The 21697-nt window shown below is 55.2% G+C and overlaps 1 protein-coding gene across 3 annotated transcripts; it reads left to right on the plus strand.

The window, feature by feature from the left end:
* Positions 1-1622: 1622 nt before the first annotated feature.
* On the plus strand, positions 1623-21596 carry FBXL19 (F-box and leucine rich repeat protein 19). 3 transcript variants are annotated; one of them, XM_084883020.1, is made up of 11 exons: positions 1623-1758; positions 2967-3167; positions 4518-4661; positions 4779-4865; positions 4951-5169; positions 5655-5816; positions 6874-7385; positions 14717-14880; positions 14970-15131; positions 19618-19836; positions 19942-21596. In XM_084883020.1, exons 2-11 carry the CDS (start codon positions 2991-2993, stop codon positions 20118-20120), a joined length of 2025 nt encoding a protein of 674 aa, XP_084739146.1. In that variant the 5' UTR covers positions 1623-1758; positions 2967-2990; the 3' UTR covers positions 20121-21596. The 3 variants fall into 3 exon arrangements, with proteins under 3 accessions (XP_084739146.1, XP_084739147.1, XP_084739148.1); XM_084883021.1 differs by having other exon boundaries at positions 5655-5687; XM_084883022.1 differs by lacking the exon at positions 5655-5816.
* The last annotated feature ends 101 nt before the right edge of the window (positions 21597-21697 follow it).

Here is a 21697-nt window from a genome sequence, read left to right on the forward strand (position 1 = left end):
TTCCGCAAGGAGTAGCCTTAGGGCATAGACTACAAATCCCAGGTCGTTGTCTCCCCTTCCCTTCGGCCGCCATTTTTGCAGACAGTCCCCGCCCCCTTTTATTTCCATTGTCTCGACCGAAGATAATAGAAGAGACGGAAGACTGCAACTCCCGCCAGGCTCTGCGCCGCCGGGAGGGGGTTTCGATATCACAGGCGGGCGAGGTGCTCTAGGTGGTAGCATGAGGCGACGGGAAGAGGCTAGGTAACCTGCCATCTTTGTGGTAGTCTCCTTAACCTCCCAGGCTCGTCATTCTTAAGGAACACTAGCAACCTAGGGAAACTACTATTCCCATCGCACCTCATGAGATCGACTACTAGTCAGGTTGTACGCCCCTCTTCAGCCATCTTGTTTGTAGTCCTCGTTCCTTTTCACCTTTCCATTGTTCCTGAGAAGTAGAAATGGCAGCGGGAAGGCAGCAGACGGACTGCGACTCCCGTCAGGTACCACACACGCGGAGGGTTGTGGACAGGAGGGCGTGTGAGTGCCTGGGAAGGAGGTCGGGCCGGGGAAGAAGGCCATCTTGTTTGTAGTCATCGTCCCCACTCCCTCTGTATGCTCTGCAACGGGGAGCCTCCGGGCCACCGGACTATAACTCCCGGCATCCTCAGCTCCCAATTTGGCACGCCCTCCGCCATCTTATTTGTAGTCCCCGTTAACCCCAGCGCCCCATTGTTCCCGCGGTAGCACCAGTGCCTGCAGGACTACGACTCCCGTCGTTCCCTGCGCGCTCTCGTCCTGGCAAGCGGAGCGGTGAGGGAAGGAGGCAGCAGGGGGCGGGGTTCCTCTGGGAGAAGGAGGGAGTAAGGAGGAGGAGGAGGAGGGAAGGAGGAGGGACGGGAGGGGGAAGAGAGGAGGAAGGAGGAAGGAGCTCTGGAGGGATGAGAGAGGCGGCCAGGGCCCCGGGCCGAAGCTGCGCGGGGCCGGGGGACCAAGGGGGCTGAGGCACCCCGATTGTCCCCTCCCCGTTTCCCTACCTCCTTCCATCCTTTCCTTCCAGCCTTCTGCTTGAGGAAGGGGATTTATTCAAATTTTATTTAAATCCCTCTCTCTGGAGGGTCGCGCGCTGGGGGAGGGGGAAAGGGCGGGGGCGTACGCAGGCTGGGGGGGCGGGGCCGGAGCAGCTTCCTTCACCCCCCTCGGTTCGCCAGATAGTGGTGGGGCAGGGGGCCGCAGTCTAGGGGAGGACCCAGGGGAGGGGGGCAGGTTACAGGGACCCCCCCCTCCCCGGGAACCGGTGGTGGGCGGGGCTTGAACCCCGGAAACGGTGGGGGGTCCCGGGCCGGGCCCTAGACCCCTGGGCAGTGGGGGCCGGGAAGGGGCCAGTTAAAGGGTCGGGGCGCTGGGGAGAGGAGGGGGAGGGGAACGGAGACTCGGACCCCGGACTTAGTGGGGCCCGGGCAGAAGCTGAGCACCCTGCGCCCGAGGAGCCCCCGTTGGCCTGGGGGGGCTGAGGGCCTGAGCCCCCCAGAGCAGGACCTCCCCCTGGAAGGGCCGCGCCGCAGCCCGTGGGAGGGCCTCGCCCCCGGCGCCCCCCATCTCCACTCGCCGCCGTCCCGGCCTCCGCCGGAGGGAGGGGCCGAGCGCCCTCGGGGGGCCGTGGACCCCGGCGTTCTGAGCGTTCCGCGCCCCGCGCCGCCCGGCCCCCCCGCCGCCGATGGCCGCCGACCCGCCGGGAGCTGCCGAGAAGGGAGAGATGGCTCCCGGGACACGTGTGAGGTGGGTTCGTGCGGCTCCTCATCCCCAGACCTGGGCAGCTCCCACTCCCATTCATCCTCAGCCCGGCCTCTCTGCCTTCCCCGCCCCCAGCCTCACCCTCTCTCCGCTCCCAACTCCTCATCTCCAGTCCTTCATCCTGTTACCTCTCTGCCCTGGGGAGCTGGCCTTCCTTCCTCGATTCTGCTTCCCCTCGCAGACCCCCATCCCTGCCTGCAGTTGCCGCCCTCTAGGCCCCTCCCCTGGAGCGCTGGAGGGCCCCTTCCCCACCCCCATAGATGGGTCTGGAAGTCCCTGGAAAGGGGGAAGCTGGGGTAAGGCCGGGGCCATGAAGAGACCCTCCAGGCCTGCTGGGATCTCGGAGGATTTGGTTTCCATGGGAAGGAGAGCCCGAGGGATTCCAGACAATTAGGGTGGAAGGCAGCCTGGGAAGCGGGGTTGGGCACATGCAGGCGCCCATGCTGTGCTCGGGGAGGGTGTCAGGCTGGGTCAGGAGTCCCGGGAACCCAGGAGGCTGCCCAGGCTGACCTGGGAAGTACAAAAGGAGGTGTCTTAGAGCAGGGGAGATCTCTGGGAGCTGAGGAATGGAGATCTCGGGGGGAGGAGGGACTGCAGCAGCCTTTCAGGGAGGGTCTCAGCCCTGGAAGTTGGGCAGCAGAGTGAACCTTTAGGGATTTGGGGGCAAGGATCCCCCTGGATCTGGGTTTGGGGAAGAGGAATTGGGTGGTCATTGAGAGAGGAGGGGGAAAGGAAGGCCTGGCGCTCCCATCTAAGAACCTGGTGCCTTGGGGGTGAACGTGGGGAATTGTAGGTTGGGGAGAGTGGGGTGTAGTACGTATGGGAAACGGGGAAAGTTGGGACCTCTTAATGTAACTCCACAGACCAGGAGCCTGGCTTTCCCAGGAGCTTAGATGTGGGGGTGTCAGCGGAGAGGCCCGCTCCTTGGGCAGTGAAGGAGGCGGTGAGGAAGCAGTAGAGCAGGCGGGAGGTGAGGAAGCCAGTGCTCAGGTCCCACAGGCGCCAGGTGAGCTCTTGGGAGAGGTAGGCCTCCAGAGTGGTCCCCCGCGCCCTGCGGGAGGGTGACCTCCATGTTCCTTGGCTTCCTGGGTGGGAGGGTGATTCTTGCTGCCTAGAAATGGAGGGAGCTGTCAGGAGTTTCCCAGCTCAGGGCTCCAGCGGGCCCACCTGACCCTGTCTCCATTCCCCCACAGCCCTCGGCGTTGCTGACGCCCCCAATGTCGTCGAGCAGCCGGGGGCCGGGGGCCGGAGCGCGCCGACGCCGAACCCGCTGCCGCCGCTGCCGGGCCTGTGTGCGCACTGAGTGCGGGGACTGCCACTTCTGCCGAGACATGAAGAAGTTCGGGGGGCCCGGGCGCATGAAGCAGTCGTGCCTGCTCCGGCAGTGCACTGCCGTGAGTTCCGCCCGCCTGGGCTCTGGGCGCCCTTCCCCGCTGGCCAGGGCCTTTCTGGGGGGGGCTGGGGGCTCCTTCCTAGGGCTTCCTGTAGAGCTGCTGTTGGCTCACTCATTCATTCACTGGTTTGCTCAGATGTGCATTGGGCCCATTTTTCCTCCCTCAGCTCCAAGCTGAGGTCACAGAAAAATCTAAACCGGACTCTGCCGTCATACTTGCCCCAACTTCCCGAGGCACAGACCGGTGGAAATCCCGGCCCCTCGCTCGCACCGCGTGGAGGTGTCTGCACAGGGCCCACCCTGAGCTAGCCCCGGGATAGGTCTTACTGAGCCTTCTTCGGCCTCTTCCTCACCTGCCAGAGGGGCCTTGGATTTGAGGCTGAGCTTACCCTTTGTGTGACCTTGAGCAAATCACTGAATCTCAAAGGTACTGTCTCTGCAAAATGTTTCTTTTGCTGAGTTATAAACAATAGCACAGAAATGCAAGTGCCTGCCACAGGGCCAGCACACAGTAGGTTTCTGAGGAACATAGTAGGTTTCTTGTCAGCTGTCTTCATCCCTTGCGCTTCCCAGGCTCCAGAGAGCGGCCCTTCCCCTGCAGCCATGGGCCTCCAGAAGTATCCTGTGGTCCCCTCCCCTCACCATCACTTCCTTTTCCCTCAGCCACTCTTTACTGCTTGGTCTCCTCACCCACCCCCTCTCCTCTTTGTCCCCAGCCCTTGCCCACTTTCTTGTTCCTTCTTCCCCCCACCTGCTTCTTCCTTGAGCCTGCCTGTCTCAAACCTTTTTCCCTAATCGTCCTCCCCAAAGTCATATTATCTGAAGCTGCTCCCCTTTCCTTAAGACCAGCCTTTAGAGTTCCCAGGGTCTTGCCCAAACCTGGTTCATTGTGAGCTCCAGAGCAACGCTTAGGCTGCCCACTGAGCCACCTCAGAGTCATCTTGCTGTCGCCTCCCCTCCAGCCCTCTCTGAGGACTAGTGTCATATTTGCTTATGGTCTCTCTGTCTCACAAAGCCAGCAACAATTCCAGGGTCAGAGAGGCCCTGGATCCAGCTGAACATTCACAACAGTGAACAAACTATGTAACAAATGCCTATCTTGCATTATCTCATCCTTAAAGAGTTCTGCACAGGAAAAATTCCTAGCCCCATTTTACAAAGGGAGAAACGGGAATGAGATAAAATCAGTTGCTCAAGGTCATACTGCCAAAAAAGAAAGAAATTCAAGATCTGATCCAGCCTGGCCCACAGGTTCTAGACCTCCTCCAGCAGCTGGCCAAGGTCCCCAGAAAGAAGGGTCTCTCCCCTGTTGCTTGCTTTCGGGGTCCCTGATGCCCCTTCTCCCCAACAGCCCGTGCTCCCACACACAGCTGTGTGCCTCTTGTGTGGGGAGGCTGGGAAGGAGGACACAGTGGAGGGAGAGGAAGAAAAATTTGCTTTGAGCCTCATGGAGTGTACAATCTGCAACGAGATCGTCCACCCTGGCTGCCTGAAGGTGACGCCCTGGGGGACCCGGAGTCGGGGAGGGCACACTGTCAGGGGCAAGGAGGCTGGGCAACCTGCCTCTGACTTGACTGATACCCTATATCCATTCCCTGCCCTCTGCCCACAGATGGGGAAGGCTGAGGGTGTTATCAATGCGGAAATTCCTAACTGCTGGGAGTGCCCTCGCTGTACCCAGGAAGGCCGGACCAGCAAGGTAGGGGCAGGACTGGGCTGGGTGCTGGGCTCCCAGTGGGCTGGGGAGCTATGCAGAGTCTCAGCCCCAGCATTCATCTCCTCAGGATTCGGGTGAGGGACCAGGCCGCCGAAGGACTGACAACGGAGAGGAGGGTGCCAGCCTGGGGAGTGGATGGAAGCTGACGGAGGAGCCGCCACTTCCACCACCCCCACCCAGGCGCAAGGGCCCCCTGCCTGCTGGGCCTCCCCCAGAGGACGTGCCTGGGCCCCCCAAAAGAAAGGAGAGGGAGTCAGGGAACGAGCCCCCAACCCCAAAGAAAAAGGTGAGCCAGGGAGCATGCTCACGAGGTTCAGCCAAGGGAATCTGGGAGTGGTAGTCTTCCTTTTTGGGGAGGGCGGGCCCTCCGTGGGTTCCCTCAGGGATTGTTGGGAGATGTAACTCAGGGTGGGGGGCAGGAGGATGGGGCACACTCAGTGTACAGAAGAGGTACAGGTGAGAGGGGCAGCTGGCACTGGGCAGTGAAGCATTGGGAGCCCTGAGTACTTTAGGGATTAGGGAAAGAGCACACTCAAAGCTGCTACAGAGGAAGGAGGAGGGGCTGGAAAGGGCCTGAGGGGGAAGAAAGAGGAGATGAGAGCATACTCACTGAGCCAAGACATTGGTTAGAAGGTGAGCATGCTCAGAATTCTCCTTGAGGTGGGGGCTTCTGGGAATTGTAGTCCAAGAGGAGGGCATGGATCTCAGTTGTGGACGATGAGGAGCTAAAGGGTCTCTCCCTTTCCCTACGTCTCCCTCTTTCCCTGGTAGGTGAAAGGAGGCCGTGAGAGGCACCTGAAGAAGGTGGGTGGAGACGCCTGCCTCCTCCGAGGATCGGACCCAGGCGGCCAAGGCCTTCTGCCCCCCAGGGTTCTGAATCCAAGCCAAGCTTTCTCGTCTTGCCACCCTGGGCTCCCTCCCGAACACTGGGAGGTGTGCCTGGGACCTCCTCCCTCCCTGTCCCATCTTTCCTTGCCCCACCCTCCACCCTGGAGACAGATCTTTTTCCTGCTCACCTAGTCCTGCCCCTGCTCCACTGGGCCGCGATGGGCATCTGGACCCCGGGAAGCATGGAGGGGGAGAGTGGGCTGGGGTCAGGGCCACAGGAGCCCCTGACTTTCCAAGGACCCTCCGGGTATTATCTGACCCTTTTGCATCATCTTTCCAAACCTTAAAGGGGAAAGAACTGAGTCCAAATCTCTGCCTGCTGACTCCCTGTGTGGTCTTGGCAATTTCTCAGCTGCTCTGAGCCTCAGTTTTCTTATTTGGGAAATCTACCTTCCTTATCTACCTACCCCACTATTTAAATCTACTAAAAGTAAATGGGTTTTGTAAATTACAAAACTTACCTAGATTCGAGGAAAATAAGGTCCAGAGAGGTTAAAAGACTGGCCTAAGGTCATACAGCAAAGTAAGGAATCAGATGTCCCTTTGCATGGACACACTAAATCTGCCTGATGGCATTCCAACGCCACCTCTGCCATTTGTCACTTTGGCGTTTAATCTCTCTGAGCCCATCTGCCTCATGCCTAAAAAGAGTGACCCAGGTTGCCATTCAGGCACTGAGGAGGTGACGGTCAGCGAGTGTGGGATGCGCTGCCTGGGGCCAGGCGATCTTTGTTATTCTCACATCCTTGACTGGACACTTGGAATTGTCTAGTCCAGTGTCCCATGTTACAGACGGTGAGACAGGGGCTTCCCAAGGTCACACAGAGTTGATGGCCAAGCCAATATCAGATCTGGACTATGTTTTCATAGCATGCTGCTTATGGAAATTCATGAGCCCATAAGGCATTTAGTTCTTTGAATCAGTGCCTTCATGTGACAGATAAGGAATGTGAGGTTCAGGCTTGGCTTGGGTGGTGCCTCACGTCGCTCAGAGCCAGGGCTGGACCAGGACTATCCCTTGGACTGTGCAACCCCTGGTGACTCCTCGGGCAGGGGGTGGGGAGTGTATGTCGGACCCTACAGCAGTCTCCTGTCTCTGCAGAAACCAAAGCCACCTTTGGCCTCTGCTGAGGGCCCAGCGGTGCCATCCCCATCACCACAGAGGGAGAAGTTAGAGCGTTTCAAGCGGATGTGCCAGCTGCTAGAGCGGGTGCCTGACACCTCCTCGTCCTCCTCGGACTCAGACTCAGACTCCGACTCATCAGGCACATCCCTGAGTGAGGATGAGGCCCCTGGCGAGGCCCGAAATGGGCGGCGGCCAGCCAGGGGCAGCTCAGGCGAGAAGGAGAACCGCGGGGGGCGACGGGCTGTCCGGCCTGGCAGTGGGGGGCCCCTCCTCAGTTGGCCCTTGGGCCCTGCCCCACCACCCCGGCCCCCACAGCTGGAGCGTCATGTGGTACGGCCCCCACCTCGAAGTCCTGAGCCCGACACACTGCCTTTGGCTGCTGGATCCGACCACCCTCTGCCCCGTGCTGCCTGGCTTCGTGTCTTCCAGCACCTTGGGCCCCGGGACCTGTGCATCTGCATGCGAGTCTGCCGGACTTGGAGCCGCTGGTGAGTGGCCTGCACGGGCCCGGGTTCTATTGCTGACACCCTCCTCACTTTCCGGGTGACGTGTCGCCTGTTCCTCCTCCTTCCTCCCTGGTCAGTTACTTCTGTAGTGTGCACACTACGGCGTGATACTTCTGCATTTGCTGTGCGCAGGCTGCTTTCTGTTTTTGAGCTCATTTAATCCTTATAACGACTTTATGAGGCAGGTTCTGTTACTCCCCTTTACGGATGAAGCTGAGGTCAGGGTCACGTGGAGAGGAAGCAATAGAACCAGGAATCTGAACTTAGCTCCTCTTGTTCCCGAATCTTTCCTCTTAACAGTATAATTTGTGAGTATTCAGTACGTGCCAAGCTCACTGCTGTATATGCATCATCTCGTTTGCTTTTCACACTTCCTCTTCTGAGGACAATCTTACCTGTTTCCTTTACACAGAAGGAAGCTCTTTGCTGAGGCGGCCCTGCCTTCTCACAAGCAGCCATACTTGGGCCTCCTGACCCTAAGTGACGTCTTCATGCCCCATCCCAGCTCCCTCTGCCTGTCCTCCCCGTCTCCCCACCGCTTCCTGAGCCTTGTTTGTTCAGAAATCTCCCTCAACTTCCCAACCCTGGTCTTCCTCCCCCCAATCCAACTCCCGGAACACTCTGTTCCCCTCCCAGCTCATAGCGGGGACGAGCCTTCACTCATTTACTCATTTTCATGTTCCAATCAGTTTCTGGGAGAGTGCAGATACTGTGTCTGTTTTATCTTCGTGTTCCCAGCACGGGATAAAGGGCAGTGTAGATGCTCAAGAAATATTTTATTCCATGAGAAAATTCAGGCTCTTTCTCAAGCGCTTACTGTGGACTAGACACCCTGTTGGCCATTTTGCAAATGTTAGCTGATGTTTCCTCATGATAGCGCCCTGTGGGGAATGCGGGACTCCTGGAGTCACGGCTCAGCTCGTGGCTGCACTCAGACTCCGATCCTTCCCCTGTGGGCTCTGCGTGCTGGCGCCTGTCTCCTGGGCGCTGGGGGTCAGTGCCTGTGGTTCAGTCTGACCCTTCCTCTCAGGAGCTGCCTGCCGTTGGGCCAGTTTCTTAACTGCTTCTGGCCTCATTTTCTTCATCTGTTAGACCAGCAGCACCAAAACATTTACTGCAGAGTTGTTGGTGCGGTGTGTTTTTATTTATTTCTTTAACTTATTGTGTTGACATCGATTAATAAAATTATGTAGGTTTCAGGGGTGCACTTCCATACTGCATTGTCTGTAAACCTCAGTATTGTTGTAGCCAAGGGCAGTACCTGGGAAAAAGAGACAGCTCAATGCCTTAACCATAATCATTGTCACTCACTCAGTTGTAAGTGATTACTGAGAGCTCAGGCTTCCACATCCTCAGAACAGATCTGTCCTCGGAGCACAGCTCCACGGCGGCCTGCAGCACAGAAGCAGAGAGTTACGGCAGCTGCTGGAGGTGACCGCCGGCCTCACGTCATAGCCGAGGCCTCTTCCCCACCCCCAGCCCTGTGCTTGTGCATGGGGTTCAGGACTGAGGAGGACTTGGTTTCGGCCTCAAGGAGAGATGTGTGACCAGAGGTAGAGAGAGGCTGGGCTGCACAGTGGTTTCCGGCGTGAGCCCTGGAGTTTGGTCCTTATGTGCCTCATCAGCTGTGACTCATGTGTGGCCATGGGGGACAGTTACACCTACCGAGGCCCCAGTGCTCTCATCCACTGTCCGGAGTTCAAGTTAATACTTTGTGGGGATTAAATGAGATGGTTCTTGCAAAGTACTTAGCATAGTACCTGGAGGGTACCAAATACTCAATAAAATAGGAGGAGGGTAGGGCAGAGCAGGAGCGTGGGGCATAATGGGAACACTCAGAAGGCTCTGTAAGGCCTGGAGCAGAAGCAGGGGCAGGGAATGGAGAGAAGTGATTCAGGTTGAGAACTTACTTAAGAAGCAGAAGATCCCTGGCTGGTTTGCCTCAGTGGGTAGAGCGTGGGCCTGTGAACTGAAGGGTCCTGGGTTCGATTCCAGCCATGGGGATTGCAGGTTCCATCCCCAGTAGGGGACGTGCAGGAGGCAGCCGATCAATGATTCTCTCTCATCATTGATATTTCTATTTCTCGCCCCTCTCCCTTCCTCTCTGAAATCAATACAGATATTTTTAAAAAACAAAAACAGAAGAGTTTGGATTTGGTGACAAAGTGGCTATGGGGCAACAGTGCTCATGTTGGGGAATACCAAAGGAAGAGAAGCAAGTGCGGGGGGAAGGGAAGCGCACAGATTTGACATGTGCGGTCCGGGAGGTTGTGGGCCAGTCCGAGCAGCAGGGAAACAGCCGGATGTACCAGAGGCTCAAGAGAAAGGTCCGAGTTAGAAACGAGGGACACGGCAGTGAACAACAGGCAGTTGCTGGTTGTCTTGTCTGTTTCTGTCTTCTCTTGGAACTAGAAGGCAGTGATTTATTAGAGAAAGATCCAAGTTTGGGAGTGTTTAATCTATAGATACCAGCTTCAAGGAAGAAAGCAGAAGACGAATGTCAGTATTGGTGAGTTAGAGAAGGAGCAGCCAGAGACTTGGAGGAGATCGAGGATGGAGCTGTGCTCTGCGGGAGGTTGAGGAAGGAACGAGTGGTGAAGTGTTGGATGTTGGCAGAAGAAGATCAAGGCCCAGAGTGGTGCTTGGATTTGGATTTTGCTACAAGGAGGCCTTGGTATCCTTGGCTGTGCTACGTGGGGGTGGGGAGACGGAGGCCAGGTCACACAGGGTCAAGGCCAGGACTTGCTTGCTTGCCGCTGCACCTGGTTTCTAAAATGGGACCTGGCATACAGTGGGTACTAAGAAAATATTCTTTAAATGAATGAGTGGCAGTGAGAAAATCAGGATGGAGGGTAGAAAGAGGTAGTGAGAAATTTCTGGTGGGAGCAGGAAGTTACAGGCTTTCCTCTCTGTGACTTTTATCTTTTCTGGGAACTGGGAGGCCAGGTGCTCTGTCCAGAGTGAGGGGAGCCCTGGCAGGGTAGCTGGTTACAGTTGTCCTGATACGCCAAGGTTTGGGTTTGATCCCTGACCAGGGCGCATACAGGAAGCAACCAATGAATGCATAAATAGGTGGAACAATAAATTGATCTCTCAAATCAATTTTTTAAAAAGGAGGGGAGAGAAGGCAGGCAGAAGTGTCGAATTGTTGAGATTCAGGGGAGAGGGGTGGGACTTTGGAGGACATGGGCAGAGAGAGTGGCAAGGAAGGGACTGGAACACAGGGTCAAGGTCAGCAGAGGTTGGAAGCAGAGGCTTAGCGATGGACAGATTGGAGGACCACGGAAGCATCAGGGAGCCGAGAGCTGGGAGGGAAGAACTGGCTTTGGCTGGAGACCGGGAAGCTCCTTACAGGTGGCCGTTTGGGCTGCTCCATCTCTGTGTCCCCAAAGGGGCCTCCGCAAGAGGGAGGTTTAGGACTACATTTTAGGATTTTGGAGGTGGGCTTGGTAGGGGGTGCCTCAGGGGGTAGCTGGAGTTAAGGGTAAAGTGAATGGCTTAGAGCTTGAACATCAAGCCCCGCCCCCCCTGGATGGTGGCATGCTTAGTCCCTGCAGAGTTCTTCCTGCTTCTTGCCTGAGAGTTCCTCCCCAGCTTAGAAAGAACCATCCCTGGCTCCCTGTTGCCTCCCAGCGAGCTCCCACAGTCCTACTGGCCATGAACAGTGCCCCGGTGACTGCACTGATCACCTCCCTGTACTCTCTCGTCTTTGCAGCAACCCTTTGAATTAAGTGTTGATTTAATTCCTTTTATAGTTTGGAGAATGGCCCAAAGAGGGCAAGTGACTTGTCTAAGGTCACACAAAGCACAGAGGTGGCAGAGCTGGGATTTAGATAACCATGCCCTTCACCTCTGAGCTCTGTGGCCACAGAAACTTAGCTTGGCATGCTAGTCCTTTAAAAAAATTTTTTTTATTCTATTTATTTATTTACTTATTTATCTCCACCCGAGGATATTTTTAAAATTGATTTTAAAGATAGAGGGAGAAAGAGAGAGAGAGAGAGCGCGCGCGCGAGAGAGAAACATTGATTGGCTGCCTCCCACATTCACTCTAACCAGGGACCAAACCCTCGACCCTTTGGCGCATAGGATAATACTCCAACCAACTGAGCAACACTGGCCAGAGCCATTCTAGTCCTTCTTGACATGTCACCCCCACCCTAGGCCTCCTCTGTAGCCTCAACCTGTGCCTCTTCCCACTCACCAGAGTTCAGGCTCCCGATCCAGACCAGCGTGGTTTAAGCGCTGGCTCTACTACCATTTAGTAGCTGTGATACCTTGAATAAGTTTCTTAACCTCTCTGAGCCTCATTTCTCTTGACTCTAAAAAGGAAATGATAATATTATAGTATTTACCTGCTAGGGCTATTGTGAGGTTAAATGTTTAATACGTACAACAGTACCTGGTGCATAGGAAACCCTTGATAAATAGTAGTTATTAGTGCTATAGTCATCATCATCATCATCATTCTTATTATGAGATGATGAATTGCCCTTTGTTCATGCTGCCTGAGCGACTCTGAGCTCTGTGTGTTCTCTCTGTATCCTGGACCTGGGGACTAGTTCTTCCCCATCTGGAATGTCACTCTCCTACCCACTCCTCACTGAGCAGTGGCTGCTGTCCTCAGACTCTCATCAGGCATGTCTCCCTGGGCAGCTCCCCGGCTCAGTGTTCTCGACTCTTATCATGGTCTCTGTCGCTTCAGTTTCTGCGGACTGGCTGCCTCCCCCGCTTTCTGACTGCTTTGTGTGCCTTGGAGGCTGGACACTAAGTATCAGTAGGGCTTCAGTGACTGTTGGCTGCCGCTCTGAGGTCCTAATCCAGTTTCCTGGTCAAGCAAGAGCAAAGGGATCGATTAGCTCCAGGACAAGGAAAGTCAGGGGAGACTTCCTGGAAGAGGAGGCACTGGCGCTGAGCTTTTAAGGATCTGGGTTGGTTGGCATTTCCACACAACATATGTGCCAAATGTGTTGGCACCAGACAGCCTGTGTGTCTGCAAGCAGCTGGTGGTGTGGAGTATGATACAGAACAACTGGGAGCCTGTTGTACCTCCAGGGGAAGGGCCTCCTTTCCAGCCACGGGAGACCCAGGAGCAGCTTCAGGGTGGTGGTCGCAGTTGAGCTGGGACTCAGGATCGGGTCAGAGTGGGTCCAGAGAGGTTTGGGACGGAACAGGACTTTACTGAGTAGAGAGAAGGGGCAGGACCTAGGGACGGAAGTTGTGTTGGGGGTGGGGTTTTTGTTTTGTTCTTTTCCTTTTTAGAATTGGAGAGATTTGCAAATGTTAGTGGTTGAGGGATGGAACCTGGAGCGGGAGAGGCTGGAATGCCAGAGGGAGGAGGGGTAGGAGGTGGTAGGTAGGGCGGGGAGGTGGGGCTGTTGGGATTGAAGCCTCAGTGTCTGGGCCTCCAGGTTTCCTAACCTGTTCCCCAGCGGCTCTGAGGTCTGCCTGGCAGTTTTAAGTGGCACAAAAAGGCTTCATTCTTTTATTAGTTTTGAAAAGGATGTCTCTCCGTTGTGTGCTATTGCATCTTTAGTACCTTTCTTACACTCATCTCCCTGTTTAACAAAAAAGGCTTTAGGTGGTAGCCCAAAGCTACAGCGAATTTAATAACCCTGGTCTGTGTTTATTGTATTTATTTCTGTGGTTAACACATTTATTTGAAACAGTGTTGGTTTTAAGTGCATAGAGGGGATCAATTTAACGATAAATTCATATTCTGCAGATAAGTGAATAGCAAATGACTGGGGTTGGAGAAAAGGCCCTTCAGAATTGGATTCGGGGGAGATACAGCTTACGGGGCCCTCTCCACCCCTGCTGCTCTGACACAGTTCGTCTAACCCAGTGGGGAATTCCTGACATGCCCTCAAGAACTGCATTAAGAAGAGTTTTCAGCCCTAGCCGGTTTGGCTCAGTGGATAGAGCATTGGCCTGCAGACTAAAGGGTCCCAGGTTGGATTCTGGTCAAGGGCACGTGCCTGGATTGTGGGCTCGATCCCCATTAAGGGGCGTGCAGGAGGCAGCCGTTTAATAATTCTCTCTCATCATTGATGTTTCTATCTCTTTCTCCCTCTCCCTTCCTCTCTGAAATCAATAAAAATATATTTTTAAAAAGAGTTTTCAAATGGAGTCTCAAGGAACTCTTAGTGCATTACAAAGTATTAATAGATAACCTTGTGGGGAAGGGTTCCCTGATAAAATAAGTTTGGGAAGCCCTTTTCAGGCTGTCAGAAACGCTGGGATCAGGAAACCTGCTTTACCTTTGTTCAGACCACATTCATTTTTGTAGCTTCCACACCTTGGACCTGCCCGCTCCTCCATAAGCATTGCCGGTGAATGAGAAGCTGTGAGTGAAGTGTGTTGTGAGCAGTGCCCATGGAAGCTTGGCCCCATTCGTTCCAACAGATAAGCTGCTGTGCCCATGGCACAGTGCTGGGCACTGGGGAACCGAAGGGAAAGGCCAGATGTGCCTTGTGGAGCCCACATTGTAGTTCATGGGACACAATAGTCAAATCCAGAGAGCAAAAGGGCTGTCAGTCAAACGTTGGGCAGCTGGCCATCAGGATGGGGCAGATGTGGATCAAGAGCAGAAATTGGTAGAGGAGATGTGACCACAGGCCAACAACGTAACTTGGTGAGCAGTCCCAGGTGGGGGCTGGGAACACTGAAGCTCCCTTTGGTGTTACAGCAGCTGTAGTACATAGGATGTGTGTGCGTCTTAAGCGGTAAGGTACGGACACCAGAATGACCTCGTTTGCTCTCACAGTAGCCCTATGGGCAGGCCAACAGGGATATTATCTTCATTTTCTAAACTAGGCCTCTGAGCGCAAGGAGAATGGACTTTCCCAGCAGGAAGACTATTTGAAGATTCTTAACTAAAATAGTTTTTAACTAAACTTGCATCTAGCCGAGACCGGTTTGGCTCAGTGGTTAGAGCGTCGGTCTGCAGACTGAAAGGTCCTGGGTTCGATTCCGGTCAAGGGCACGTACCTTGGTTGCGGGCACATCCCCAGTAGGGGGTGTGCAAGAGGCAGCTGATTGATGATTCTCTCTTATCGATGTTTCTGATTCTCTATCCCTCTCTCTTCTCTCTGTAAAAAAAAATCAATAAAATATATATATTAAACTTGCATCTAGTTTAGTAATGGGTTTGAGCCAAAACTCCACCCTCTTGGCCTGGGTCCTGGAGCTCCCTGCAGCCCCCTCCTCCCACCTTCTGTGTGGATCGGAGAAAGCTGGGGTGTGCCATGGAGTGTGGGACGGGCTGTGGCTCCCTGAGAGCTGAGGGCTGTCTACCCTCTTGTGGCTGCCAGGTGCTATGACAAGCGTCTGTGGCCTCGAATGGACCTGAGCCGGCGGAAGTCACTCACTCCCCCCATGCTTAGTGGTGTGGTTCGTCGCCAGCCCCGAGCCCTGGACCTCAGCTGGACAGGTGTCTCCAAGAAGCAACTCATGTGGCTTCTGAACCGACTGCAAGGTATGGCAAGGTGGTGAGGTTGGAGAGAATGGCGTGTGGGATAAGCCTGGCACCGAGCCTCCTAGCACCAGCTTCCTAACTTCCCCCAGGCCTGCAGGAACTGGTGCTGTCTGGCTGCTCCTGGCTCTCTGTCTCTGCCCTGGGCTCAGCCCCACTGCCAGCCCTGCGGCTCCTGGACCTGCGCTGGATTGAGGATGTTAAAGACTCCCAGCTGCGAGAGCTGCTGCTGCCCCCGCCAGACACCAAACCAGGTGCAGCTCGTTGGCTCGTCTGTAGAACGGGTTGGGCGAGGTGGGGCCCGTGCGAGGTGTAACGGGTTGGAAGAAAGGACAGAACACTTGAGTTTGAAAAGGAAGGCCCTGCGTGGCCACGGTTGGTTCATTCACCCACCTGCTGTGTGCTGGGCCCGGGGATGGGAGTGGGGGGAATAGGATGAAGAGGAGGTGGTCCCTGGCCGCCAGGGGAGGTAATTATGGGATGGAGCACAGTAGAGGACAGGAGGGTGACGCTGGATTCTGGGAAAAGCCACGGGATCTACGTGAAGCCGTGGGTGTGGTGGGCTCCAGTGGCTGTTGCTGTGGGAGAATGTGGGTTCTGTGGCCCGTCACTTCTGTTTGTCGGGAGGAGTCAGGAGTATGTGTTTTCTGTGGCGTATCCTGGTTTTTAAATGATGGAAATTAATTCAGATTCTTTTAAGATTCACTAGTGTGGATCTAGATTTAGTCCCTAGACTCCCTTGCCCTACAGTCAAAAGACACGGATTTCCCTAAGGGAAAGAGCAGAAAGAGGGAGCCGATTGACATGGAAGTTCGCGTGGAGTGGAAGTATCATCTCCCCAGTCAGGCCAGCCACCTCTTCACTGTGGGGCAGACCCTGGTACCTGCCAAGCCAAGTCAGCTTTTATTATTGAACACATTCTGGGCCTGGGCCTGGGCCTGGATAGGACCCTGGAGACCTCATCCTGAATCAGCCTCATTCCCCACCCTGGTGGAACCACAGTCAGAGAGTCTGACTCAGAAATAGAAGGTTCTAGAGCATGATGTGGTAGGCTAAGGGCTGTTTGGGGGGTTTGGGGGAAGGGAAGGAGCAAAGGAAGAAGCCCTCCTTAAAAGGAGCTAAACTGAGTCCTGAAAGGCACCGGGTTTTTCCAGGGAAGTTGAGGCAGAATAAGTAGTTTTGTGAGGCTGAGGGGGGTGCTGGTCAGGTGAGCAGAAGTCTGGTCACCTTGGGGGTCCTACAAGGTGTGGGGTGGGGCCTCCTTGTCTAGCCAAGAGAGCTTACAATAGCTTCTTCTCTGGTCCACACTAGTCTGTTCTTCACCAAAGTCAGGGGAGCCATCCAGAAAGACAAATGTATCCATTTCACTCCTGTGCTGTAGACTCTTTTTTTGCTTCCTGGTGTTCTCTGGATAAAGATCGATGTTTTACTGTCCTCACTAGGCCTGCCATGGTCTGGGTCCTGCATGTTAGCCACCTCAGCCTCCTTGCCAGGTTCCCTCCAGCCCGGGCCTTTGCCTGCTCTTCTTTGCCTGGGATGCTCTATCTTCCTTCACCGGATTAACTCCTGATCCCCTTTGAGGCCGCCACGTAAATGCCACTGCTTCCTAGAAGCCCTCCATGATTCTCTTCCCCATTGAAATCAGGGTCCCTCTTCAACTTTAAGAGAGTTCCCTTCCAGTTTAGAGGGTACTGCTGTGAAATTATTTGATTAAAACCTCTCCTCTCACTAGGTTCTTAAGCTCTTTGCGGGCAAGGACTATCTTGCTTTCACAGCTCTTTCATGGCTCCCATCTTCCCACCCTCCTCACCGCACCCCTTCACAGCAGCCTTGGAAAAGGAGTAGAGGAGCAGCTAGGATTCTTTGCGTTTTCTGGATAAGGTACCAGAGGGCCAGAGGGGTTGAGTGCTGCAAGTCACACAGGCAGTGCCAAACCAGAGCATTCACCCACTGCCCGCTCTTACCAGAACTGGGTGAGCCGGGGAGATTTGGGCTCGTGTAAGGGTGGGCCTTGGGAGCAGTGCATTCCATGAGCTGAGGAAGTGCTGGCTGGCGGGCAGACTGACTCCATCTCCTGCCTGAACTGACGTCAGTTTCAGCGCCTTTATCAGGAGCTTGCAAAGATGGATGAGCCTTTCAGGCCCTCAGGCCTATTGTGCATGTTGGAACTCTACACCTGCTCTTCTGATCTTGGCTGCCTGGTTTGTACTGCGTTCCTGGAGCAGAATTTAAAATTCTACTTCTTGCTTTTGCCCCTGCTGTTTTCTGTCGGGCATATTCTTCTCCCACCTCTCCACAGGGTTAGTCCTTGAAGGCCCAGCTTAAATGCTGCCACCTCAGTGCTGCCTTCTTTTCCCTGTCTAAGCCAGGTGCCCACTCTCCTCTGCTTTCCTCTAGTGGCTTCAGCTGTGGCGCAAGGTTGATGGCATCTGTAATGTATTTCCTCTCTAAGCTCTCAGCTCCTCAGTGAAAAAAAGGAGCGGCTGGAATTCAGAGCTTGCCAAGTCAAGTCCTCACAGAGGCAGCGAGTGATGAGACTGGTGCAGGACATTAGAAAGTAGGCTCATTCCCAGCTAATTGTCAGGTGAAAGGGTAGCCCAGTGATGTCACATCTACCATTTTCAAGGAAAAGTTCAATATCTGAATCTATATATATAACAGCCATGCAACCAGAACAACTGGCACTGCGGCCAGCCAACCAGCCCAATTGGGGGGAAGGGGGAGGGGGGCAGGCCTTCTCTGATTGCTCCCCTACCCCCATCAGGGACAGGGCAGGCTGGCCAACCTCACACATCTCCTTCTCCACCTTTCTCTTCCCTCCTCCCCGCCCCACCAGCCTGGCCTGATTGAGCTCCCATGGGACACTGCTGGACTCCATCTGTGCACAAATTCGAGCACCGGGCCTCTAGTTTCTTTATAAAAATGTCCTTTGCCCTAGCTGGTCTGGCTCAGTGGATAGAGCATTGGCCTCTGGACTGAAGGGTCCTGGGTTTGATTCTGGTCAAGGGTACGTGCCCAGGTTGCAGGCTCAATCTCCAGTAGGGGGTGTGCAGGAGGCAGCCAATCGGTAATTCTCTCTCATCATTGATGTTTCTATCTCTCTCCCTCTCCCTTCCTCTCTGAAATCAATTTAAAAAAAATAACACACCAAATTTGTAATAAATAAGTAAATAAAAATGTCCTTTAGGCCCAGCCCATGTGGCTCAGTGGTTGAGCATTGACCTGTGAAGCAGGAGGTCATGGTTTGATTCCCAGTTGGCACATGCCCGGGTTGTGGGCTGGATCCCCAGTGCGGGGGGCGTGCAGCTCATCAATGATTCTCCCTCATTGATGTTTCTGTCTCTCCCTCTCACTTCCTCTCTGAAATCAACAAGAAAAAATATGTATTTTTAAATGTCCCTTTGGTAGGCTTAGTCGCTTAGAAAACTTTTAGCATATGCAGATTCCTTAAAACACTCGTGTAGGCTAGGTTCATGAGTTTGTGGCATCTGGTCTAGGTTACCTAAGGGCTCGGCTGGTGCCGGGAGGTACATGGCATGGTGGTAGGTGTTTGGACTTGGAGCCACCAGGCTTTGTTACTTCATAGTCATGTGACTTTGGACAGATTGCTTAATGGTTTGAGCCTCCATTTTCTCATTGGGAAACAGATGATCATCAGAGAGCTTGTCTCCCAAGGCTGTGCTTCTTAAAGCAGGGTCTCCAGAGCAGCAGCTTCAACATCGCTTGCTAGAAAAATAAACTCTGAGGCCCCAACCTGGAGCACCTACACTCTAGGGGTAGGCCAGCAATCCATGTTAACCAGCCTTCCACGGGGCAGAGTTTGAGAGCCACTGGCCTAAGGGCAGGCAGCCGTTTAGCCTGTGTCTGGCGCACAGTGAGTGCTCAATCAGTGGCTGCTGGTGCACCATAGGCGTTTAGTTTTTTCAAAAACAAACTGTAATGCCAGGAACATGGTAAATTCAATAAAAGGGAAGCAGAGCATGCGCTTTGGGTGCAAAGTTGAGCAGCGTAAGCTCACGTACTCCGAAGATAAAGGGAGAGGCTGAGTTCAGACCTGAAAGCCAGTGACATGGCCAGGCAGAGGACGGCACAGTGGCCACGGAGAGTCTCAGGCAGGGCCGCCTGTGGAGTTTGGTCTGAGTGTCTGGGGGTGAGGGAGAGGAGTGAGGAGCTGAGAGAGTGATAGACCTGTAGGAACTGCAGGGTTCCACCAAGGAGACTGAACTTCTTTGGGGTGCTCTCGGGGAGCTTTTAGCACAGAAGGGATATTGGCCCACTTGCAGTGGGAGAGCAGCCTGGAATGGCAGTCCTGGTAGGGATGTCATTGGTTAGATGAGTGACTATACATTGAGCACCTATGTCCCAATTGTTGGGGTTAAAGCAAGAACAAGACAAACAAAAATGTTTGCCTTCATGGGAGGAGAGAGAAAAAAAAAATATGCCAGATGGTGGCAAAGTGGGAGAAAATAATATTGTGGAATATTACAGTTTCAAGTGGAGTAATCATGGCAGGCCTCACTGAGGAGGCAGTATGAGCGATGACCAGATGAGATGAGGACAAGAGCAAGCCCCAGCCGAAGCTCACCTATAATGGGAGCAGATTTGTCTCCCTGGTTGCCATGGAAACAGTGGGAGCAGATTTGGGGGTGAGGAATACAGGGATGTAAACATAGCTGGTCTGGGGCCTGGGTGCAGGAATAGAAGCAGAGGGGTGTGCTGACCTTTGGCCTGCCTGCCCAGGGCAAACGGAGAGCCGTGGGCGGCTGCAGGGGGTGGCAGAGCTGCGCTTGGCAGGCCTGGAGCTGACAGACGCCTCCCTGCGACTCCTGCTGCGCCACGCGCCCCAGCTGAGCGCCCTGGACCTCAGCCACTGCGCCCATGTCGGGGATCCCAGTGTTCATCTCCTCACGGCCCCCACCTCCCCACTTCGAGAGACCCTGGTACACCTCAATCTTGCTGGTAAGCATGGTCCCCTGTCTGTCCATCCGCTAGCCTGTTGATCCCCAGGACCAGTGCCTACGCCCTACTCACCTTCCTGGTGTTGTTACCTTTACCCATCCCCAGGTTGCCACCGCCTCACTGACCATTGCCTTCCGCTGTTCCGCCGCTGTCCTCGCCTACGCCGCCTCGACCTGCGTTCCTGCCGCCAGCTCTCACCTGAAGCTTGTGCCCGGCTGGCAGCTGCTGGGCCCCCTGGCCCCTTCCGCTGCCCGGAGGAGAAGCTGCTTCTCAAGGACAGCTAGTTGGGTGCCCCCCACTGCCCCCGACTCTTCAGGAGCCTGGACCTCCGGCCTTCATTTCACTCCTGCCAGGAGGCCAGGTTACCCACCTCATGACTTGGGATTCCTGAGTGTTCCGACTTGGGATTCCTGCCCAGGGACTTGAGCCAGCCCCCCACTCTGCCCCCTGCACTGATATTTCTGGGGGTCTCTTTCCCCTCCCCTCCCCCTTCCACCTGCTTCATTGTCCATCCCCTGGGGGGAGTGGGTCAGAGGTACTGGGGGTTGCTGAGCCAAAGGGATGGTGGGTGGGGGGGTAAGGTGCAAGCTTGAGGGAGGGAGAATGGGGAAACACATCTGCATACAGGATACTGGGAGCCAGGGGCTGGGGAGGTGGAGGATGGGCTGGGTGGGGGGCAGAAAGCAGACCACCAGGGGTGCAGGGAACAGGCCAGATTCTTGGAGTTGGGAGGGAGGGGCCAAAAGGGAAACCAGAGGAGCATTGGAGTCCAGGTGTCAGAGGTGGGGAGACTCGGGAAACCAGGGAAAGCCAGGGCTAACTGAGGGGGGGGAGCAGGTGTGGGGGCAGTAGCACTCCCTCAGGGGGTTACTCCTCCTCTTACTCCCCAGTTTTAGTTCCTCCCCCCAACCCTGACTCCTTGAAAGTCACTGACAATGGCAGCTATTGCGAGGAGTGGGGGCCAGCTGGCCTGTCTGCTGTTCAGCGTGGCCCAGGGGAGTGGTGAGGGGTACCCCAGCCCCCTACCTGCCTCCCCGTTCAATACTTGAACATTCATCTGTACTGAAGTGTTACTTGAACCTGGGGAATCTCGGACTTGGGGGAGCTGGAGTGTGAGGGCCGGAGCGCTTGGACTGAGACTGGACCGGTGGGCGCTGCCACCACCAGGCTCTTTCTTGCTTTACTGTATTGAGCAGTTCCACCCCTCCTGACCTGCCGTGGAGTGGGGTGCCATCCAGCGATGGGGAAGATGAGACTCCTTCAGTTTGGTTCTTCCCACTGGTCGTCATGGAAACTTGTATCCCATTTGCCCAGGGAACTGCCACTCCTGGTTGCCATGGAAATAGCAGCCAATGGACTCGTCCCAAAGCCAGGGCTAAGGCTGGTAATGGCCCCTCTTGGTTGCCGTGGGAACTTAGTAACAGTCTTGGCCCACCCCTGCCCTTCCCTCCAGTTGGGGGCGGGGCTTGGGGAGCCAGGGCCCGCCCCTCAGCCCAGGCCTCGGGGTGGCTGGGTTGTACCATGTAGGGGAGGGGGGGTTTATCCACATACCTCAGGTAACAGGGAGGTGCGGGGTGGGGGGAGGGTCTGGGCGGACCAGAGGTCGACGGGAGGGGTCCTGGGGGTGGCGGAGGCTTGAGGTTGGGGCCGCTTGGGGGAAGGGAAAGAGGCAGCCCGGCGGGGGCACGTGGGGGACCCAGCCGGGGCTGGGCCCCGGGTCTGTACTATACGGTTTGCTATAAAACTCAAAATCTTCCAAATGGGGTGCCTGAGTTCCTGTGTCTGCGGCGCGGGGGGGTTGGGGTCTGGGGGGGGGGGTCAGGGTGGGGGTAGGGCAGGGAGGACCTGAGTGCTGACCCTC

Source organism: Pipistrellus hanaki (assembly GCF_964339955.1).
Source record: "Pipistrellus hanaki genome assembly, chromosome: 4".
NCBI classification, from domain to species: Eukaryota; Metazoa; Chordata; class Mammalia; order Chiroptera; family Vespertilionidae; genus Pipistrellus; species Pipistrellus hanaki.